Raw genomic sequence first — 22994 nt, 5'->3', positions numbered from 1 at the left:
CTGAACCTGAGTTCTACCACAGAAACCTTGTAATCAACACAATGCTGCTGGAAGTCGACGTCCAACCGAGAGAGGAAACAATTAGCGGTGGCGCTTAGCACCCAAAACGCCGCGACAGCCGGGCCCCTCCGGAATCCAACAAGCACGAGCTGATTGTTGTCTAACACTTAATCATGACTCGCTGCTACATTTGAATAGTGGGTCAACAGCTGCTTGGTGGGTGAAGGGAGTGGGGAGGGGGTCGAACATCTGCATAGCGTGGGGTGGGGCAAGGGGGTTCACTTTTGGTGCAGACTCCTTATTGAGAAAAAAAAAAAAAAAAACCCGCTGCGGAGAACGCCACAGGCTCAGCTCAGCTAGAAAAAGTCGCCTTCTTCCTTCCTTGCAACCTTATGACTAAAAGCTCTCAGGGGAACAGTCACTCTCGGCCCACTCGTTGCCATAGCAATTAAATGTCAATCAAGCGATGACGGCGGTTCTCTACATTAGACTTTTACACCCACATGCACCAGCAGTCTCACACTTGTCTTAGTCGAGCTCAAATAAACATAAACATATGTAGGTGGAGTTCACTGTTTGTGTCATGAAAATCATCCAAGCTGATGTCAATAGGATTTTTTTTTTTTCATTTTACACAACCAGAAATAAAACATTCAATGCACTTGAAAATGATGTATTCACTTCATTTTTACCTCACATACCTTTTCCCAGTTTTCATTAAATTCATAACTCTGTTTCATTACTACTCTGTTCTTTACCCTTCTCTCTGCACACATATAGCCTACAATGTATGTGTGTATACATATTCCTCCCGCCATCGCTCTCTGTTTTCCAATATTTTCCATTTACTGCCCCCTCATCTTCCTCTCTCTTTGTTTCTGCGGCTCAGACAGTGCTGCTGAGTCTCAGTGGGGCTGAGCGAAAGTGACCTCGCAATCGACTGCTAATACAACTGTCATCGCCCGCTGCCTGCCGCGGCCCACCAGGGGGATGGGTCTGGGGAAAGAAGCGGAGGAATGAGAGACAGAGGGAGGACGAAGAAAGACAGAACTGAGTGAGCAGAAATATGAGTGAACATGCGGCGAATAAATCAAAAAAGAAAGGACAAAAAGGAGACCCTGGAGGAGAGGAAGCAGTAAAAATGTTAAGACTTTGAGAGTGGCGAGCAGATGAGCACGGTGAGACGGAAGCGTATGTTGGGGTGGGTGAGCGGAGAGCAGAGTGGGGTATATGGAGGCAGACTGCTCAGACTGCCGTGAGTCACCGAGGTCATCCTGTGACAAGGCTTGCACACTGTAGCATCACGGTCAGCAGGTCAGACAGGTGGATGGCTCCGAGCAATGTTTTTCTACCTCGCTGGTCACAACAGGGTACACATGGGTGCCCCTACCACAGACAGCACACTGCAAAACATTATGTAGCTACATATACACCCAGATGTGTGTATCATTTCATCTTGGCTTGGTCTTTATCACCAAATCACCTACAAGTCAAATGCTGTAATGGGATATCTTTCCCTCTGAACCCTCTGTTTATGAAATTCAAGGAGATGATATTTCTATTGCTGCATAGCCAATGTTAGTATCAACAGCTGTTCAATTACCAGAGTAAAACAACATTCAGTTTTTTACAACGGTGAAAATATACACTTTGAAACTGTAGTGGAGCTCTGTAGAGAAAATAAGCGACCAACTTGCACAGCTCCCCTTTAAAGCCCCTGTACGGAGCTTTTAACTGGATACGCAAAAGTCTCTGGTTTCTGCTGATGTGTCTCTGTTATCCACAACAGCAAATGAGCCCATCAGTGTGAAGATACGCTATTTCTAAGTACAGTAGTCTAATTCTATACCTCTGCAAGGCATGGTCGGGTCGGACCACTGATGAAACGATAAGAATAGATACATTACGCTGCTAAAAAAAAGAGAAAAAAAAGCAAGTCCTGTACTTCTTTCCGACATTTCCAAAACAAATCTACAGGCGGCGGCCAGACAAACGTCTTCATGACTGTGGGAAATGCAGTCTTTATTCCGCCGCTTTCGTCCACAAAATCAACACTAAAGTCTGTACAGAGGCTTTAACTCCTCTCTACTGTGTCTTTTTTCTACTTAAGTTAGCATGCAACCAGCTAGCTATGTTCCCCGTTTTTCCCAAAAAGGGTCCTATGTTCCCCTGTCACAATACATACTGGGGAACATACCCTTTTTCAAAAAAAGGGTCCTATGTTCCCCGCTGTTGCCGGTCGATGGACTCTATCTGGCCTGCCTCTGTACCAGTCTTTTTACTGTAGCCTACTAAACTTAACTCCTTTCTTCATTGCCTAAATCCAACCAATGGGACAATGCCACTTCTCACTCAAAGTCACAACTCAACTTCTCACTCAGCAATAGGCAAAAGTCTGCAAAGTCACAACAAAAATGGCATGTTCCCCGGGTCCTTTAGGGGAAAAGCGGGGAACATAGGTTCTATGGTCCTATGTTCCCTGGTCACAAACACAGCAGGGAACATAGGACCCGGGGAACATAGGGATGACCCCAATCAGGCCCAACTTGCCACTTTCTAATAGCATCTCGCTCCAGCCTCCAATCTGTCCTCATAACTTACCGCTACTCAGCAGGTCTATTATAACCTCTTGTGTTATAAGGACAATAATGGCTGAAGCTCTTCACCGCTGACCGCTGCCTGGCCCATTCGGCGACAGATAGCCCGTTTCAGTGCAACATTTTAAAAGGGTCTGTTCACACATACTTTGTATTTAAACTCATGATTACAGGAGTTCTCCAAACAAAAATGGGGTTGCATCATGCGGCCAACAGTGGCGCATCACCCGCCACAGGAAATGTATTAAGCTTGTTGTGTCAGAGGGAGTAATCAGGGAAGAATTTACCACCTAATGTGATCTCATGTGGAAACAGATCAGAACAGAGACTGTGGTGCAAAAACTTGCTGTGAGGGCTGGGATGTTTTTAGCAACACTGTCAGTTGCTGTGGGACTGATGTAATATTATAAAATTGTAAACATTACAATCTTATCTCCAAAATAGTAAACATGTTTGATATTACCAAGGCCCATCATCCGATTTCTCATCCGACTGTCAGGAGGGGTGAATCGGGGTTACATAATCTCTAGACAGTTTTTTTTTGGGAGACAAAAGCTCAGTCAGAAGCCTGCTCCAGTGCAGGATTTGGTTTTGTTATTGATAAATTAATGAAGCTTTGATGAAAGTTTAATTAAGAAACTCTTACTTTTAATCACGTTTTGCCTTTATTCCTCAGTGGCAGAACTTCTGCTATTTCTTCCCACTCTTATCTTCCCCATCACTCCCACTTTCTCACGCTGTCAACATCCTGAACTTTTTAAAATTTGAACCATAATGATCAATCCTTCTGCCTTTGTTCTGCAAGCTAATTGGTCAACGGATTCAGGTTTTCAGACCTACTTTTGAGAAACCCACTACCTTCATTCAGGACATTCAGGGAGACAAGTTTCAAACACTTGCAGGCTTTTCTCCAACACAATCCTTTCTCCTACTTTCATACACTTAATAAAGATTCTTCTCACTATTAGAAATATAATCATCAACATCTTTGTGTGTCGCTGACCTCAATAAATGCTTTTATATCCACCTCAAGCTGATGTCTTGTTATTGAAATATATTTTGAGGAAATATGGGAAGAGAGCGGAGAGAGTGGAGAGAGACTAGAGAGGTGGAGAGAATGATGCCGTTGTGGCTGTTCGTTTCTCCACGCATGGCTGGAGCTGAGTGTGTTTCACATGAAAGCAGCACGCTGCCACTGTACAGCAACATTGGTTTGACTGGTCAGTGCTGGAGTCCACTATAAATCTAGGTCACAGTTTGCAGCAGGGCATTACCTCATTAACAGTTCTCGATACACATGTCTGCATCTTGGCTCTCTGACCACAGGCCAAAGCAAAACAGAAAATAATAAGGGCAAGGGAAACTTTGAAAGTCTGTCACGCCAAGGCATAAAACATTTAATATGAAATGTAAGCAAACTGAAGGAAATTAAGTGCTGTGAAAGTTCAAATGGAAGGACTGTCTTTAGCGCTTAATCTTTAGTTTTCTTTTCTTAAACTCTATCAGTGGACTGAGGACATTTATAAGCATCATTTAAATCAATCAGATTTTGTCATGACCTATGTGCTTTGGGTCTACTGCATGTCTTTCTCTTGTAGTCCTGCATCTCTTTGAAATTGTTTGTTTTTTTTCATTTTCTTTGAAGTTTTTATGTGTCGTTAGGGGCATCAATTCACATTCATTTAGCATTGTCTTTTGTCTCTGTGTGGCTGTTTTGCCTTTGTAGTTGTTTTGTTTGGTTTCTTTTAAAGGGACAATGAGGAGTTTATTTGGTTATAAAAAAGTCTCACATTAATGTGGATGAATCTACATTACCCACACTTGTTAATGGCCCCATTTTCGATAAATATATCGTTTTGTCTCTATCGTTATTTTGTTATTATTATTAGTGGTGGAAATGCTGGTTGAGCCGACCAGCGTTTCCTTACTTTCGGTTTCGCAGACGCTGCTCGGCGGGTCATGGGAATAACACCGCCGAATCGCCGTTTATGGTCGGAACTACGACGGCACCTGATCGTCTTCGAACCTCCGACTTTCATTCTTGATGAATGAAAACATTCTAAGACTTGCGCCGGTCCAAGAATTTCACCATGCGCGTGGAGGCTCATGGTAAATGTAGTGTGAGAACACTTCGCTTTCCAAAACTCCTTGTTGTACCTTTAACTTCATACAGTCTCAGGTCGACAGGTCCCCTGACCTCTTGAGCCACTGGGCTTTGTCTCTGTAGACCTGCTCAGTGATCTACTCATGTTTATGACGTGACCACTCCCATAAAACACTGACATCACTGCGATTAAATCACCAAAGACTCCTCATACACAGTATCTATTCAAGCTTTTAAAATGGTATGTCACCACTGATGTTGTACTGAGGGGGAGATTTCGGGAAGTTTTCAAGTTTTCAATCACAACACAAAGTAATCCTTGAGGAAGTGGCTGCCTTCGTCTAAAGCCTTTTTATCTCCACCACTTTCATCAGCAGCATCTAATCACACCCTGGAAACACTCACAACGTGCCACACAACAGACACAGCAAGCCATCGGTGCAGAGTGTCAAAATAAAGAAAGGCATGGTAGCAATCCACTCCAACTCTTAGTGACTGTATAGATTCAGTCCAACTGACTGAGAGGAGTTGGGAAAAACTGCATCATGTGCATCACTGAGTCTTTGGGGTGGGTATTGCCAAGGACCTCACGATACAATACGCATGACAAAACTTGAGTCACGATACGATACGATACGATATTGCGATATCCAAATTTTGCGATACATTGTGATATATTGCGATATTCTTCATAGTTCACTGAAAAATGTAAAATGCATTATGCATCTTAAAATCAGAGTTGTATGGGCGATAGTGATAATTCACGGGACAAACTGAGTCAAAACTATGTAATTAAAATTATCCATGCCATTTTATTGTAACTATACAAGCACAAGTTACAACATATTTGCCTTACAGTGAGGTAGCGGTACAGCGAAACCTAGCGGAGTGGAGGTGCGGAAGTCGCACTGGATTTAAAGTCCGTCTAAAACATGATTTATTACGTGAAAAAAATCGATATTCAAACTTTGAATTTCGATATTGAATTGGAAGACAACGTATCGCGATATATTGCCATATCGATATTTTTGCCCACCCCTACTGGGTCTCCCTCAATTTTTTGACTTAGCTTACTCATAGTGAAATTTCATTAAGTTTAAACTATTCAAGTCACCACAGGTTACAAATGTTTTCCTGCAAAAAATGTTTATAACCCCAGAAACTTTATCTCAACAGCTGTACTTACAGATTGTACAGTCTGCTCTCCAACATAGCTATGATAAATTCACCAGCAATTCTGACACTTGGAAAATGAAGTGTCAGATTGTTAGTTGTAATTCTGATGGGCAGATGCTGTGCAAGAGCTAATTAAAACTGTACAGGGAGTTCAGCAGCGAATAATTAATTCCATTATTACTGTACAACCAGATGATCTATTTAATGATTCTCACTAAGGAACAAATGAATTTGGAAAGTCTCGCTCAAAAAAAAAGAAAGAAGAAAAAAAAGACCACATTCACAACCTCATAATCAACAGCAGCAATTTCCTGTGATCTCTTTGTCCTCTCTTTGAACTTTCTTCTCTTCAATCACACAGAGCCACACACACACACACACACACACACACATATGCAACACAAATATTTTATTCCTGCTCCAATATTTCCAGCCTGTTGCACACAGATTTAGAAGAAAGAAAAAAAAAAGTATGTAAGTCATGTCAACCACTGATTGGACATTCTGAGGAATCTTAAGCAAATTAATGTTTGGCTCAATTAATTTCACAGTGTCTCTGGCAAGGACAGGTGTAAATGAAACCTGACACATCAAATCATCATCAACAGTCACGATCCAAGAGGGTAACACACAAACGCATGAACTAGAACACACACACGGTCACAAACACACACACAGACAGTCGGCTGAAGTGTAAAAATGACTGTACATCATTATCAGCATTTGGCTGGTATAGTAATGTATCAGGTACTGTATGTGCAGCTATGCAGATGGTGGAGCCATAATGGGCAAAAGAGAAAAAAAAAATGTCCCTGCTCATTATGATTCAGGGACCATTAGAAGTCATGTAATGATATAAAAATGTACAGTATAATGATGTAATTACAAGGTTTAAATGAAAAACTGTTAAAGTAGGGTTATAGACTTTGTGAGTGAATCTTTTTAATTGTCCAAAACGTCCCTCTGAGCTGCAGAATTCAACCATTTATGTGATGTGTGCTTTAATAAGCTGAACTGCAAACATACATACAACATGTTTTCTGAAATGCAGCCCAATGAAGTGATTCTTGATTATGACTATAATTAATGATTTATTAAATACATTTCATGAATTAGTTATAAAGCATTGAAGCACAGTGAACACTGGTCACTGCAAGGCTAAATATTTTGAAAAAAAAGATCATACATCTGCAATAAGATTATCACTGCTTTATTGCTTGTCCCATTTATCCGCCTAGCCCTGTAAAAACTTCCAGAAACCAGGATTCATGTTCTGAGTTTTTCTGGCAACTGTTCTCTTTTTCTAAGATTGTGTGTTTGAGGTTGTCTACAGTGGCCACACTGTCAAAAGAGTAGAGGCTCACGAATGAGCAGCAGTGAGAGACACCCAACTCCCCCTCCCACGTGTCTCTGTTCTAGTAAGTGCTTGCTGAGACACTGACTAAAGATCTCATTACTGGGGTAAAAAATACTCTGGGTGCAAATGTACAACTGCGAATACTAGAATGAACTGATCACAGTGCAGATTTTATGTATGCCGTCAGCCTGTGGTGCATGACAGTGCTGCATATTGCTCCATATTTTGTTACATCCACTTGTCTTCAAAGAGCAGAGACTCGTGCCCAGTGGGGAGGTGACAGAGAGGAGAGCTCGGCCATGCCAAAAAAGACAAAGACCAGTCTGGAATCTCTTGTGGCAGCGAGGGAAAAATGCCAGAGAGGACAAAAAAACACAACCTTCTCTCTCTCGGATATAAATGGTTTGGGAAAAGCCTCAAAGTCCTGCTCAGAAAACACATATCAAAAAGAATCCAAAAGAAATCAATAAAGAGACACTCAAAGATTTGACAGTGCTTCTTGATTCTGAATTCCCACGGACCTTTCTCCTCGGTGCAGACGAAAAGAATTCCCGTGCCATCTTTTTTTTTTTTCGCCTTGCACTCGGATAAATGTTAAGCTTATTTCAAAAGGCTCCATGATTAAACATCCCGTTAATCTCGTTGCGTTCTACATAAAACTCCACTGAGCATAAATCCATTTATTGCAAAATATGACGGGAGGAAAACACAGAAAGCAGGGTTGCCGTCAATTTTCAGGTTGAGAATAGCAACTATAAAAAGACAGGAAGTGTGTAGAAATGTGTTTGCCTGTCATATTCATGAGGTTAAAAATGTGTAAATTAGCCATATGGCTAATCAGGGATGCTGCATGTGTGGGTGCGAGAAACAAGCAGAGTGAGAAGAAAAGACTTTCAATGTAAGTGAGTTTGTGTCTGTTTTGTTGTCCAAGTATGAAGGTAAGTAATATATAACAATCAACAGCAGTCATGTAATTAAAACTTATGTAGCCTACAAGCATTCTTTCCATTTCTAATTGACATCAACAGCTCATAAACTAAAATGTTTATGGTGTACTTTTTGTTGTTTCCCACAAACCTGTAATCCATATGGAAGCAAGGGAGTTGCAGCAGCAGTTTTAAACTGTTAGGTCCCTTAAAGGAATACTGGTCTAATCCACTCAGACACGGTGGCTGAAAATATCTCACTGACTCCATTTCATTCTGCAGCCACTGCAGACGAAGAATACAGTGGTACATCTTGGAACAAAATTGATGTGTCATACTGTATATCAATATGCCTGGTATACTAGAAATCCATGTGTTGTTATGCATAATATAAGTTCACTATATAATGTATATACGGTAATACTGAATCATTGAGGGAACTTACAAAGATGTGTGATCATGTGCTATGACATACACAGTGCTTGCACGACATGGTTGTTGTACGTATACAAATAGGATATTCAGGCTGTTCTTGTGTATTCAAATGTATTTTTTTCATATTTTCAATATATATACATATATTCAATATATTCAATTTTATTAATGAGATAAAATACATGTACAGTGACATCATGGATATATTGATCATGTTTTGTTATCAGCCATGTGATGTTCCACAAGGCTCAATTATTGGTCCTTTCCTGTTCCCTGCACACACACAGACGCTCAGCTACATAATATCTGATGATATGATATTGATCGCTTTTACGCCGATGACACACAATTATTTTATTATTTCAAGAGGGCAAACATCCAAAACAGTCAGTAAATGACTAACAAAACAGATTTCCTTTACTATTATACTGTAACCCCGATCTAATGAATCTGCCCCCGTGAAATTCTTGGTACAGTTCTGCTTACTCAAGCCGAAGGACTTGCAAAAAAAAATCAAACCTTTCTTTCAGGCTAAATATTAGAGGCAGTTTTGAATGCTTTCATTACATATACTCAACTAATGAACCCTTTGTTCACCTGCCTCTTCAAATCTACTCTATCCAGCGAGTCTAGATCTCTGCAGCAAGACTTCTAAGAAAAACAAGACACCGATCACACACTCCAGCTTTTGCCTTTCTGTAATGAATCTCTGTCATTAAAAGGAAAAACTTTTAAAACAAATGACTCTCTGAATACAAGGTATTACATAATCCAGCTTCTCTACTTTAAGGAGTTGTATTGCCCTTCTGAAAGTATCAAGGTCAAGAGTGAAAACAAGGTCAAGAGTGAAAACTGAGGGTGATTGTGTATTGTTGCGCCATTATTCTGGGACAGTGTCACCGAAGCCAAATCTAAATAGCTACCACTTAGGAGGATAAGAATCTATGAAAATCTTATCGAAAATATTACACTGTTTTTCTGCAAAACTTGACAGCAACACATCAGATTTTTTCACCATACCATATGAGGTGTGTCAAGTGTTTCTCGACACTGATAGCATAGGGAAAATAACATTAACACCTCCGACACAGTCGCATACATATATGCATGCATACACACATATTTGCACAGTGTGAGTGAAAGGCAGGTGGCTGAAGTTATAGGTGATACTTTGGTGTTATCGTGCGTGTGCTGTATGGACTGTATAAGGGATGGCGACAGAAAAGTGACATAAGTGAGCTTTTTACTGCTGTTGCCTGGACATACAAACATACTATAATGTCCACAGTGTATTTCAATACCCTGAGGGGCCTACAGCATACAGGCTACTGGCTCTATGTAATTTACTGTGATGGCAAACAGACAGGAAGCCAGGATGCAGCGGAAACAAAACAAGAGATAAGAGGAGAAAAAGACTGATAGAGGCGATGAGGGATGAGAAGTAGCAAATAAGAGGCAGTGAGAGAACAAGAACAAATAGATACAGAGTCGGACACAGGGTCATATGGGGGGTCAAGAACCAGAACAAGAGAAAAAAAAGAACTTGAAAGCAAACAACACAGGTCTGAATTCTGAGGTACGCTTGGTATAGACCCAATCCTTGTCTGGCCTGAAGAGGTGGTGATGTGTGACATCCAACTGATCACTGCTGGATTCCTGAGCTGATGACCTCTCTACTGTTATGGTCTCAGGTCCCCCTCAAGAACCCAATTTAGCTCTCCTGGCCTGCCACGGTCACCTGGAGAAAGGAAAAAGCCACCCAGCCACAATCATGAGAAAGAGAGGAAGGACACAGGAAGGAGAGTGATGGACTGCTGAGCAGGAGGCCTGAATATGGGCCGTCCTAAATATGAAGAGGCTCCTAACATTATGTAGGCCACATCAGATTGTTCTTCGCAGAAAGAGTTTAACATATTGGAAAAAGAATGCTTATAGTCAGATAGGAAAGGAAAAAAAAAACCATAAATGTAACTGTTTATATATGAAGCTGGAGTTAGGAGATGGTTAGGTTAGCTTAGCTTAGCTTAGCTTAGTTATTATTAGGCTATCTTGGTTACACCCCGCCTTTCCGAAGCCCCGCCTTTCCGACAATAGACTTCCATTCATCGTAATAGCGGGGTTTTCTATTTTTTCTAAAGACCCCGCTACTCCGAAAAGGCTATTGGGGGAAACCCCCAGTGCGCAGTGCGCATTGATCCTTTTTTCCTTTTTGGGGTCAAACGGATCATGTGCATAATTAACTGCAAAACAAGCAAATACTTCATATTAATGACATAATGTTCATTATGCTTCTAGCCTGTCTAGCCTCTACCTGGTCTTTTTACTAAACTTAACCAACTCCTTTCTTCATTGCCTAAGCCCAACCAAAGCATCTCCCTCAGTCAGCTGTCAGCACGAGCGGCGGCTGCAGCAGCCTCGCGCCCTGTGAGCTCAAGCCGGGTTCAGCCGCGCTCGAGCGGCGCGCGGGGGGGGGGGTTGTGTATTCCTTTTACTGTGTGGGAGATCTCCAACAACGGAGTCGGGGAGAAAGCAAGTGGGACAGATCTGCCCAGTCCCTGAGCAGCGCACGTTTCACAGACAAGCCACAAAGCAGAATGTAAACAACGTCACGCGGTTCAGCACCTTCGACATTGGACAGCTGCGGGGGGGAGGAGGGGGTGTCGGAGTAGCGGTGTTTCGAAGTGGGGGTATTTCGGAACAGCGGGGTGTCGAAATGGAGGGGTGTCGGAATGGAGAGCTGTCCCCGGCTATCTTAGCACAAGGACTGAAAGTAGGGAGAAACAATTAGCCTAGCTCTCTCCAAGGGTTAGCCTCGTAAACCAGCCTCTCGCGGAAGTGCATTTCATTTCATTCCAAGGGAGAGTCTGGCCTCATCCCCACTCTAAGCGTTTGGACTGAAACCCTCAGAAGGCCGAGCCAATCAGCGTCGCCTGCTGTGATTGACACAGCACGTTGGCCAATCAGGGACCGACTGGTGCAAAGCCCCGTCACTACGCCAACTCGCTGATTGGCTGAATGGGGTTGTCCGTCAACGGTACTACCAAAGATATTAAACCGTCTTTGCTACTACTCCCGCCCAGCTCCCGCCCACCCCAAACGCTTGCAGGGGGGATGAGGCCAGACTCTCCCGAGAAATGAAATGAAATGCATTTCCGCGAGAGGCTGGTTTACGAGGCTATCCAAGGGTAACCAATCAGCAACTTTTCATGACACTGACAATTATGGTAAAAAGCTTTACTGGAGCTATTTAATAGGGAATTCCTCAATGTGTTTTGTTGGTATCTTTGTAGGTGCAGATTTCTGGAAGTAAACTTGACTGTAGTTCCCTCAGTGTCAGCGTTTGCATGGGTTTCTCATAATTTCTTCTCATTCTCAAAATTAGCACGGTGCCATCCCGCTTAGTGAGCTCAGATATCGTGCACATCCCACACGACAGGGCTGATTTTGTGAAAGAGGTGTGCTCTTTTGACTTAGCAAGCAGCGTATCTTCATATTCCTCATTTCTCAGTGAGTGTAACAGCTCACTAAGCGGGGTCTCACCATGCAAATATGAGAATGAGAAGAGACGACTGCGAAACCCTGCAAGTGAGACGCTGTGAGAGTGAGAGAAGACTAACGTAGCTGTTCAATTATTTATAAGCAGAGATTGTCTGTTTATCAAACTGATGCCTGGAGCGTCGACCATGATTAGACTCAAACAATGGTGGTCTTTTCTGAGCACTGCTGATGCAGCTTTCAAGACACAACCCAGATATATGAATAAAACACAAACAGCATCAAAAAGACCCGAGAAGCGTGTGTGTGCGACTGTGTGTGTTTGTGTGAGTGTGCCTTCCCGTCTACACTCATCAGATCAGGATTCTCAGAAAAGTCCATAGTAAGTGGTTTTCTTTTTATTCAGACTGGACACATCTTGCATGATTACAGCTATGTTACACCATGCTCAAACTTATGACTGCTTATGACTATTTTATGGTTTATTATGACAAAGGCAAATGACTGGAGCTTCGCCTGATGGGTGCGCTACATTTGCAAGACAAGTGTAAGATCTCAAGTGCTACAAGAGTTTAGCAAGGTCTATGTAGTGTTTCAGCTCTTCAGGCTGTTACGTATGTTCGTAGACACTTACATTAATTAGCTGGTTGTCATTACTAGCTACCTGACTTACTGGACAAGTAAGTGGTGTAGTATAGTGTGGTAAAAGTTTAGACTAAACTCACATTTGTCTCGTATACACATACATTCATCCTGATAATTAAAGTATGTTTCAATTTTCAGACCAGTCTCTTATAACGGCTGGATAAGAGAACCGAGGATGGTGACCAGAGTAACTAAGGTTAGTAAAGCTATATGGATGCAGTCTAGTCACATTTTAGCCAATGAGAAAGTTAGTGAGATACTGAGGTTACTGAGATATCTCCTTTGTTTTATTGTAAAGCACTTTTTGCTTTTTATCTGTGAAAGGTGTTATATAAATAAATATTACTTTCTTACTTACTTACTTACTGAAAGAAATAGCAGATTCTTTTTAGTTGATGTTTGTTGGTAGTTGGTTTATTCTTAGTGGGATTTGCAGCAACAGTGGCCTTTTCATAACACAGGGCAATTTTATAACACGGGTAATTTTATTCTCTGGTAACATCAAAATATTGTTCTTAAACACCTTTAAAGGCCTTTCAAACATTGGTTATAACCTCTCCCTTTTTGAAATGTTTTGTATTGATTTGCTCTATTGTGTGCGGTCTTTTGAACAGAGTATAAATAAGTGCCTGTAAAAAGCTTCAGGTCCAAAGGAATGGCATGTAGTGTGAGGAGAGCCATTAAGCCACAGGTTGACTCATGAACCAAGGTGTAACAGTTTCCTGCAGAAATGAGACACTTTGTCAGAAAAAGAGAGCACGAGTGAAGAACCAAAGGGACGGCAGAATGTGGGAGATCTGAAAATGGGCTCTGTAGGGAGTAAAAGATGGGTGGTATGGCAGGATAAGGGAGGCAGGGAGGGAGGAGGTGCTGAATTGTAATGGGGCAGGAGCCAGATGCTCCACTTTCCTTGACAGAAATGGAGGTCAAATGCAGCTTTATGTGGAGGCAACACAGGGAGAGAGGCACAGACATAAAGAGAAAGATGGAGGGGAGGGAGCTACCATGATGACTTTAACTAGTGGTAAGGGACACAGCTTTTGAGCACACAGCATAGAGAGCCTCTAACTAAGGAGAGGATAAGACAGAGGAGCACACAGCGTGGTATCTCCTTCCAAGATGGATGGAGAGGGATAAAAGGCTTACGAGGAGCCTAAGAACATTAATAGATGGAAGTGATAGGGAGGGATAAAAATAAAAACATATGTTTAATTCCTAGGGAGGACAGATGGCAATGTGGTGGCTTCCGCTTATGAGGAGCACTAATGGATAGAGAGAGTGTATGGGGAGAACACATGATGATCTAAAATGATGCATCTGGAAATGTGGTGCCTTACCTATTTCAGGAGAAAGGGAGGCATAAATACATATTAGGAGATATAACTACTATAGGCTGGGGACTACAGATGAAGAATAGGCTTTGTGTGTGTGCACTTCAGCTAGATAAAATATACAGTATGAAAATATACATCACACAACACGCACAATCTGTTTGTTGTGAAGTGGCAACAGGGCAGATTTAGAGTTTTGTTTAGAGGAGAATGGGAACAATAGACAGTTGCGGGGAGGATTGAGAATTGAACTGATGCAGCCAATATAACTGCCAAACAGAACAAGGCACACTCCACACTGAACAAACAGCAGACTTCAAAGTCAATAAATCCTACATCATCATGAGCCAAGTTCCACGAGCATGCAAGCTACAACTGTAGCAAGCCGAAAAGAAGAGTGTAAACATGTTAGGATACACAGAGGCAAATTGAAAAATACTCGCAATCTGGCAAGTAGTGTCTAATCAAATTTCAAGGATAAGGACTGGCTTTAGAATATTTTTTTTCCATAAATCCCCTTAAAAACCCAAAACCAACAAATAGTTCATCTCTTGATACTTTCTGACTTTCCTATATCTTTCTGTGCACTCCAATCCCACTAGTTCCTATGGACAATCGCTGGAGACGAAACATTACTCAAACATGAGGGAATCGTCCGATTACTGGGGACTACTTTCAGCTGCGGATTAATACACATTTGCACTCGTGACTTTTTCTGGCAGAAAGATGTTTGTGGGATCAACTCAAAATAAACCACAGTGCCTGTGTTCAGTGTGATGATGAAGCAACGTGTCACTCTGATGTGTTTTAATAGTTTTTGGATGACACAGAGGAATAGGTTACATCAGGCTTGGGCTACACAGATAATACTTGACAGTAGGATTCATTAATTGTTATTTTATTCCTTTCATGGGATTTTCAGCCACTTAAAATTCAAGAATATCTCATAATAAGTAGACAACTTTTTAAAGTATAAAATAAGTGTTTTCTCTGTGCTCCAAGGTTAAGAGTGCGGGAGATGACTTCTTGTAAAAGAAGAGAGCCAGGGGACGGTGGGGGGGACTTTGCCGTCCATTGGCTGCACCGCCACCCTCTGATCTAAGTGCCTGAAGAAACAGGACATGGAAATGTGTAATTCTGCCAAGGTGTGTGTCTCTGTGTCCGTGAGCAAGGAAGCGGCTGCGATGTGAGACTGCATATAAGCAGGTATATAAAAAAGAGCTTACCTCTATTCCCCCGAGGTGTGGTTTGTGTATTTGCACGTACACATATGTGTGTGATCTGCATACAAATGTCTGTCTGGTAAACCCGTCTTGCTTAATATTCCTTCAGTGAGTTCCAGACCCTCTCTGTCTGTTGGCCGGGAAGGCAGCAAGGATGTAACACCAGGGCCTCCAGGCTTCTACTGAAAAATATTGCTTCGCTCAGGAGGCAGGCCCAAGGCGGTTAAATCAAGCATCATCACGGGCTCTTTATACCCATTCATTCACCCCGAACTGAACTTAAGAGCTCTCCACACTAACAGCGAGTGTTGTTGCCTGTCGAAATGGAAACGCACTATCGACTAACATGTTAGCTACTCGTTCATTAAGGGGGTTCGCTCACATACACAGGTAACGTCACACACAATATTCTACTGATGAAATACGGGCTGAATCAGGGATTTGAAAGCAATACTCTGCAATTCAATAACCCAGCATCAACTCTTTTCAACTGAACCAAAACAGCGACTGAGTCAGTTTATTTTTCAGATTCCTCAATCTTTTTCTGCCAGTTGAAAAACTATAAAACATATTCCTCTCTCTCTCTCTTTAGCCCCAGCTGCAGCAGGCTCCCAAGAAAGCCGGCTTTTTGCATTCAGACAGGATCCTCTGTCATATAATTGGGGGTTATCTTAGAGCGCTGGCTTTAAAGGTTTGCCCCCTGTTATCAGTGCTAATGAGAAAATGAGTAGTGTTACACTGATATGTTCCAGAGCAGCAGAGGAAGTTTAATGTGTTGTCTGTAAATAACACACAACAGATGTGTACCCTGATAAAGGGAAGTATTTTCTGTGCCTATGTGATGCTCTCATGTTTTGTTCTTTGGAGAATAAAATACACAGGGCCTCTCTTTTATCATGAACAAACAATATTTTTTCTCATATGCTTTTACAACAGTTTAATACAGTTGGATTTTTAAAACAGATTCTCAGATTTACTTATTCTGTCGGCAAACTGAATAAGCAGCCCAGTAGCATCTATTAGTTGTTTACTCTAGTGCCTCTACTGTGGAGAGAGAACAAGATGTTCCCATATTCTCCCATTTGAAATTCTCAATATAGAATTATATGGATTGTCACCATTTTTTCCAAGCCTTCATCTTTTCCCTCTTTCACCCCCTCAGCTGTTTTTTTTTTTTTTTTTAACTTGACAGGGCAGCTGGTTGCATTGTATCATCGCAATGTCTCGCTTCGCTGCACGTACAAACCTTTTTTGGCAACTACAAGCAGCCCAGCCAGCCAAGAGGGGCTTTTGTCGACTCCTTCCCAGTCTGTATTAATATTTACCAGGCAAGGAAACAGAGGCAGATGTCAACCATGAGGCAGTTTTTCGTGTTACTCGATGGAGGGCCCACTCTTGTTCTGGACTGAAGCGTAATCCAAGCACCAGATTTACGGTGTCGAAGCATATTGTACAGTTGCTCAGGGGAGGCCCCACGTCTTTGGCTCGCACAGAATTTGAGAATTCCTTGAAAGCAAAGGCGGATGCACAGTTTTAGCAATAGCCTACAACAGCAGAGCTAAAATATTGATGTATGTTTACCAGATTATTAAGCAGACTCACTGCAGACTCATTTGACCCTTACACATATGGAGGATTTAAAATTCAGATGTCAGATTTTCTATTGCATTCTTGTACTGAACTGGAATATTTTATGTTTTAAATACTGTCAGACTATCAGTGCTACAACCCACACACTCTGATTCTCATGGACACAATGTAACATCATGAAAACCACTGGGATAATTTATACAAGAGACATCAAATTCAGAAGGCTAACATTTCAGCAGTGTGTACTGCAGCTGAATACACTGTGAAGAATTGACCCTGTGTATAATGTCCACAGTCTGTTCCTCTTCACTACACTGTCTCCTCACAATATCAGCAGGTTCCTGAACATGCACTAAATACAACACCTGATATCATTTAGGAAATCATGACACATCCACTAGATACCATCTTCACTGAGGTAAGGACGCTGTGCAATACACAGTGTTGTGTTTGCCTGAGGGACTGTATGACACCCAGTGAGACACCATAAATCAATACGCACTCTCATGTACCATCGCATAGCGCTCAGTGAGGTTGGTAACTTGGTTGGTATGAGGCTGTGTGACTTAAAAAATACCAAAAAATTTTTGAAATTGATCCTGAAGTCATGATTTCAGCACTGGACAGCTCCCACAAAGAAAACCAAGTGTGGAGCAGTTCTGTTAAACTGGACACATGCTCATCAGTCTATCAGATCATCTTTCAAATGTCTGTTGGGATAAACTTATATCAGAAATGGGAAAACTAATACTGACAACCACAGACAGGTCCCTACAAAAAAGTATTAAGATTGCACTTCTATAGTAAACAGCTAGACACTGTCTAACTTTAAAATGCACCACCTTTAATCTTAATTGAGCTGTAGAGAAGATACGTAATTGTTCTCGGAGGTCGAGGCAGACATGGGACAACAGGGTTGAAAAGCTTCAGTGGGACAGATGTTCTAGAGTAGCTACAGTACTGCATCTTGGGGGCATTAACATGTATATTCTGGAAATTTAAAGGTGTTTAAATGGGCACACTCACAACTCACAACGCACAACTCTGAAGGGTCAAAATTGAAACAGGCCAAAGCACCTGAATTTGCCAGACCCCTTTCATAAGCCCATAACCCTGATGACATCTGCAAGTTTATCTTTTCCAAATTGAGGACCTCCCTCCAGAGCCGCATGAGATATTATTCAGTTGTTTCACAAATGTGGTACTCCTTGTAACAAGACATCTTCATCTGTAATATCAGTGCTGTTGTAATAACCATGTTGAAACATTTAATCGCCGCATATCTGTAGAGTTTAGTATGAAAATGTAACACATGGCACCTCTTGTTTTATACTCAGAGAAAGATAAGCTCTACATACTCAAAGCTCACTGCTCAGCTGTTAAAACTGGCACTAGAGTCCTGATCTATTTTATTTTTTTGCTTGGCTCATGAGATGCCTTTACTAATATACAATATTTTCAACCAACTGTAAGATATTGAGAAGTAAAGAAGAGGACAACACCCCACCCAATTCTGCAGGTATTTCCCGGCAAAAACGAGCATCTAAAACTTACATGGATTTCCTCAGGGGGAGGAGATGGATGCAGTTCTTTCTCAGTCAGACGCTAATTTGGGTTTACACTGATTAAGCTGTCCATCGCACTGCCAGGAGACCTCCGTGTATGTGTGATCCACTGTGTGCCTGAGCGTATGTGAGCAGCATTTCTAAAAGCTTAAGGAGACACCGTCAGCAGTTGCTGGTGATTCACAGGGAGGGAGGACATGAAAGAGCTGTGGAGAGCCAGTGACATTGTGGGGATTACAGATGGGAGAGGAACCCTCTCCGTTCTGTCAACAATTAACAAGGAGATAACTGCAAAACAAGCCTGGAGATTCTGTCATCAGCCCGGTCCTCAGGTGCACGGGGGGAAAGCAGCTAACTGAAAGAAGATTTGAAAATAGAAGTGAGTAATGAGACATGATGAGGCAGTGTTTTTGACTCCTGTCAGCACTTCAACTTGTTTTCTCATATTAACCAAGGCACAACATTCTGCAGACTGACACTGGGGTATCTTGTTAAGAATACCCAAGAATGGCCACAGTATAGCCGCTTTGAAATCCAGTCATGGAAAATGATCATTTATTCCCAGAGTGATACAAGAATATATGATAAGGAAAAATCCATAAATTATTGAATTAAAATCTTCAGTGATCAAAGTCCCAAAACACTGTTTAATACGGACAATATACTGTAGACTTACTGTACATTCTAATATGATAACATGTGCTACCTATTGGCAGGGTGGCCTCTCAGGATGGCTAATAATCTCCATATCAAGTTTTGGCCCTGCGGGTCTTAGGTTGTGAACTCACACTAAGCCGACAAGAGCAGCTTTTGACCCTCAACCCCTGAACTAGCAGCCAGGCGGATCATGTCCGAAGGGAAACAGTGGCCTGACAATGATCCCTTGCCCCGGGCTTGGTGCTGTCACAACATACACACCAACACATTATGTTTCCTTGAGTTCCTCGTAAGCAAGTGTCAGCGCTCTAGTTTCTACTTTTACTTACATTTAAATTGATTTGTCGTACAATACATGTAAGTATGATACTCGTGAGAAGTTGTCACCTTGTTTGACCTGGTGTTCCTAAAGTATCCATCACTGGAAGAGAGCCCTCCTGTACTACATACTCCTCTAAAGGTTCTTATTTATTAAAACCAAATAAAAAGTCTGGTAGGAGAACACAGGCATGTCATGACCTCCCTTAAATGCTCACACAACTACCATACCACCACAGATACAATGAATGTACACAACACCATATTCCTGACACATATTTACAATGTCCAGCCTGTATTTCACAAGGGTCATGTGGTGGGGGTTATCGAAACAGTTTCTAAGCTCACGGCAGATGTTTTGACTATGACACAGCAGGGAAAAAAAACAGTTGTGGCTCTAAAATCATGAGTGACAGCTCAGTTCTGCGGACCGATACAAAGAACCTGGGAATAACACATCTAAATGAAATGCATGAGTCTACAGTAATATAAAGTGGACATACATTATCCAAACACAGTGAGACCAGACATCTAATGGACTAGTTACATGTTATGTGTGCAGTTTTCTTTCATTGGCACCTAGTCCAATGTCTACCTCGGAGAGCTGCAAGTGGAGAAGTTACTGTATCAAATATGAGTCACGATAACCACCACCAACCCAACCAATGATTTTGGACAAGCTTCCACCTCAAAACAGCCTTCACGTCTTCTTCCCTCTATAGATGTGTGTAAAACAATCAACTGAACTTCACTGGAGTAAATAAACTTGAACCAATACGACTGCAGCTGATCAATACACCAGCCTTGAGGTGCAGCTTAAAATGAACAGTGGATTGTCTCATTCTGGGAAAACCCATTTTGACAGGGGATGCAACGGCATGTGCTAAATTTAACTTGAACATAAGAGTGAAGCTATTTTCAAAGCGTGCAAGAAGAAATTTGGTTTATTTTTAGACTAAACTGCGAGATGAAACTGGATGAGAAGGTATCTCATTTAAAGCCTGGGGCAATTTCTTTCTTTCTTCTTTTTTTTTTATATTTAACCAAAAGGTCAGTGAGTTTCGGTTCAGATTTTACTCTTAAAGCCAGCAAGTGAGTAATTCAGCCTGTAGCACAAATGCTCTCCTGTATTTATCTACAACACAATCATGACTTAGAAAATCCATTTGTATGAGAGGCAAAGGCAGCTGTCAAGCACAAACTGTAACACAATCGGTGTTGAACCTCGGTGCCTGGTGCACAAAACCACTATCAACGTCGCCTGGAAAGCTGAAAGGCATGGTTGGGATTATATGACCCCTTCCACTCAGTTTGCCGCTTTACTTTTCCAGCCTCTGGCAGTCCTCCTCGGAGCAGCCGTCATGCGTTACTTTTTTTTTTTTTTTCCATTAAATGCCAGCCACTGCGTCTGTCTGCACCAAAAACAACTCGCTGCTCAGAAGCGCCGACTGAACCGTCTAAACGGGAAGAGATCAACTGAGCTGCGCGCACCAGTGTCACATTTTTTTTACAACAGTAGCAGCTACATGTCACAGATTACGCGCCGAGACGTACACCTTCAGCACCCCCCCCCCCCCCCCCCCCCGTCTCCTGACGCGCCAGTGTGTGTACGGCCCAAAAAAAAAAAAAAAAGCGGATTTGGTGACCAAACATGTCGAGCGTCGCAGAGGAATCGATGACATCATGTCTGTGGGGGGGAAAGATGTAGTTTTGTGAGCCGTGAAAACAGATGCTCGTCTGGCCTCTAGTTGCAGAGTTGGAGTATTTGATGTGGGGAGGGAGAGAGAGAGAGAGAGAGAGAGGGTGAAACGAGGCGACAGTGTGCACTGTGATGTGAGCGGCGCGCCTGACAGACACACGCACGCACTCACGCACGCACACACACACACACAAGCTTTCGGCTACTAGACTACCTGTCCCTCTTTGAACAAATAGCTCTCTTCCCTCCCCACACAAGCGCAATGGCGCACTGTGATGAAATAATCTGAGCGGTGCGTTTTTCTGTGCAGCTGTGGCAGTTTCTGTGCTAGTCCACATTTGCGAGGGCAAGAAATGTGTTGCATATGTATGTATGTATGGGCCAAAATGTGTATGAATCCTGTGAATGCATGTAAACATAGACATGCATATATACGCGCGTGTGTATGTGTGTGGTATATGCAAATACGGGCAGATAGCTTAGTGGAGACTGTGAGGCGAGCGTAATGGCATCAGCACGGTGCTGATATTCAACCCAGTCATGTACACAACAACGGGTTATACCAGGTGACAGCCAAGAAGAGGTTAGAAGGTTGAGTGAATGGGAGGAGTGAGAGGAGCTGGAAACACTGTGCTTTGGGGGTTTAACTGATTTCAACTTTAAGTTTCGTCTTACCTCCAAACTTGTCCCAACTGAAAGATGTGTATGACAGTCTGCCAGACCCAGACAGAGAGGCGGCAGCACCTGTCTCTCTGCAGACAGGCTGTAGCTCTACGACTACTCAGCCCCTCCACGGAGCCCAGTCCGCCTCCAGTGTAATCCTGCACAAACCACCTGAAGCTCAGGATCTGCACCAGAACCGAGGGCACCAGCACGAAGAACAGGGTCAGGCCTGACCACAGGAAGTGATGCTTGTGGTAGTAGTCGATGGCCAGCCACAGATCGGTCCCCACGTCCCAGAAGAAGACCAGCAGCGCCAGGACGATCCACAGGCAGTCCAGCCAGAGGCGCTCCTCCTGCGGTGGCCGCGCCGTATCTTTCCCCTTCCCTTTCCCCTTCCCCCGGAGGTAATGCAGGCAGGCGCTCCGGCAGCCCCAGTAGCACGACGAGGTGTTGCAGCAGTGGCAGATGTGGAATGAGCTGCCGTTCCGCGTGTCGTCCTCTCCCGTCCCCACCACCTCGTCCAGGTTGTGCAGCTGGGCGAAACCGGTGACGACCCCGCGACCATCGGATTTCGCTGCCATCTTTCTCTCTGATGTTCCCACCTCCTCCGGCTTCCGGGGTTCGTGACGACACTTCCCTGACACCTGTTTTGCACCCCAAATTTTGGAGCCATCTAAACGCGGGGTGTCAGCGCGTGGCCGTCGCTCGCTCTGTCCCCGGATAGCGCACCGGCGGCGCCACGGACGCAGCACATATTTCCCGCTTTCACTCCACTCCACTGCAGATCTGTTCTCACCTGGCAATAACAATCTAATCTACAACTTCAAGTCCATTCAATTTGTATCTCGCGCATCTAACTGTGGTCGACCAGTTTTTCTTTTCTTTTCTTTTTTTTACCTGCGTATTAGTCTCATTCCCTGCTCTTCAGCTGTTTCCCCTCTCTGCAGCTCTCCTCCAGCTGCGTGCCATCAGCAGACCGTCCCTCCACTGTCCCACGCCGACGTAATTTACCCACCACCTCTCCTCTTTCACTCTCCCCCCTCCCTCCTCTCTTACATTCGCTCTCGCCGTCTCTCCCTCTCAACGTGGTTGCCATCTAGTGTCTCGTTTGAAGCCCCCCACCCACCCCCACCCCCCTTAAAAAACGCAGGAGAGGACTGCATGATGTAATGCAACATCACCAATAAAGGAAGTATTTCCTGTTAATTGAAAA

General features: G+C 43.0%; 1 protein-coding gene across 1 annotated transcript in view; it reads right to left on the bottom strand.

Annotated features, from left to right (window-relative positions):
• The window catches only part of xkr6b (XK related 6b), a 54890-nt gene extending 32120 nt beyond the window's left edge, over positions 1-22770 (bottom strand). Inside the window, exon 1 of the mRNA XM_085770142.1 lies at positions 21794-22770. Coding sequence (XP_085626268.1) covers positions 21794-22362 — 569 coding nt within the window. The 5' untranslated portion in view covers positions 22363-22770. The remainder of the gene's footprint in view (positions 1-21793) is intronic.
• Between the last annotated feature and the right edge of the window lie 224 nt (positions 22771-22994).

This window comes from Trachurus japonicus, chromosome 24 (assembly GCF_045865225.1).
Source record: "Trachurus japonicus isolate A0001 chromosome 24, Traja_1.0".
NCBI lineage: Eukaryota > Metazoa > Chordata > Actinopteri > Carangiformes > Carangidae > Trachurus > Trachurus japonicus.
This window is presented reverse-complemented; position numbering and strand designations above follow the sequence as displayed.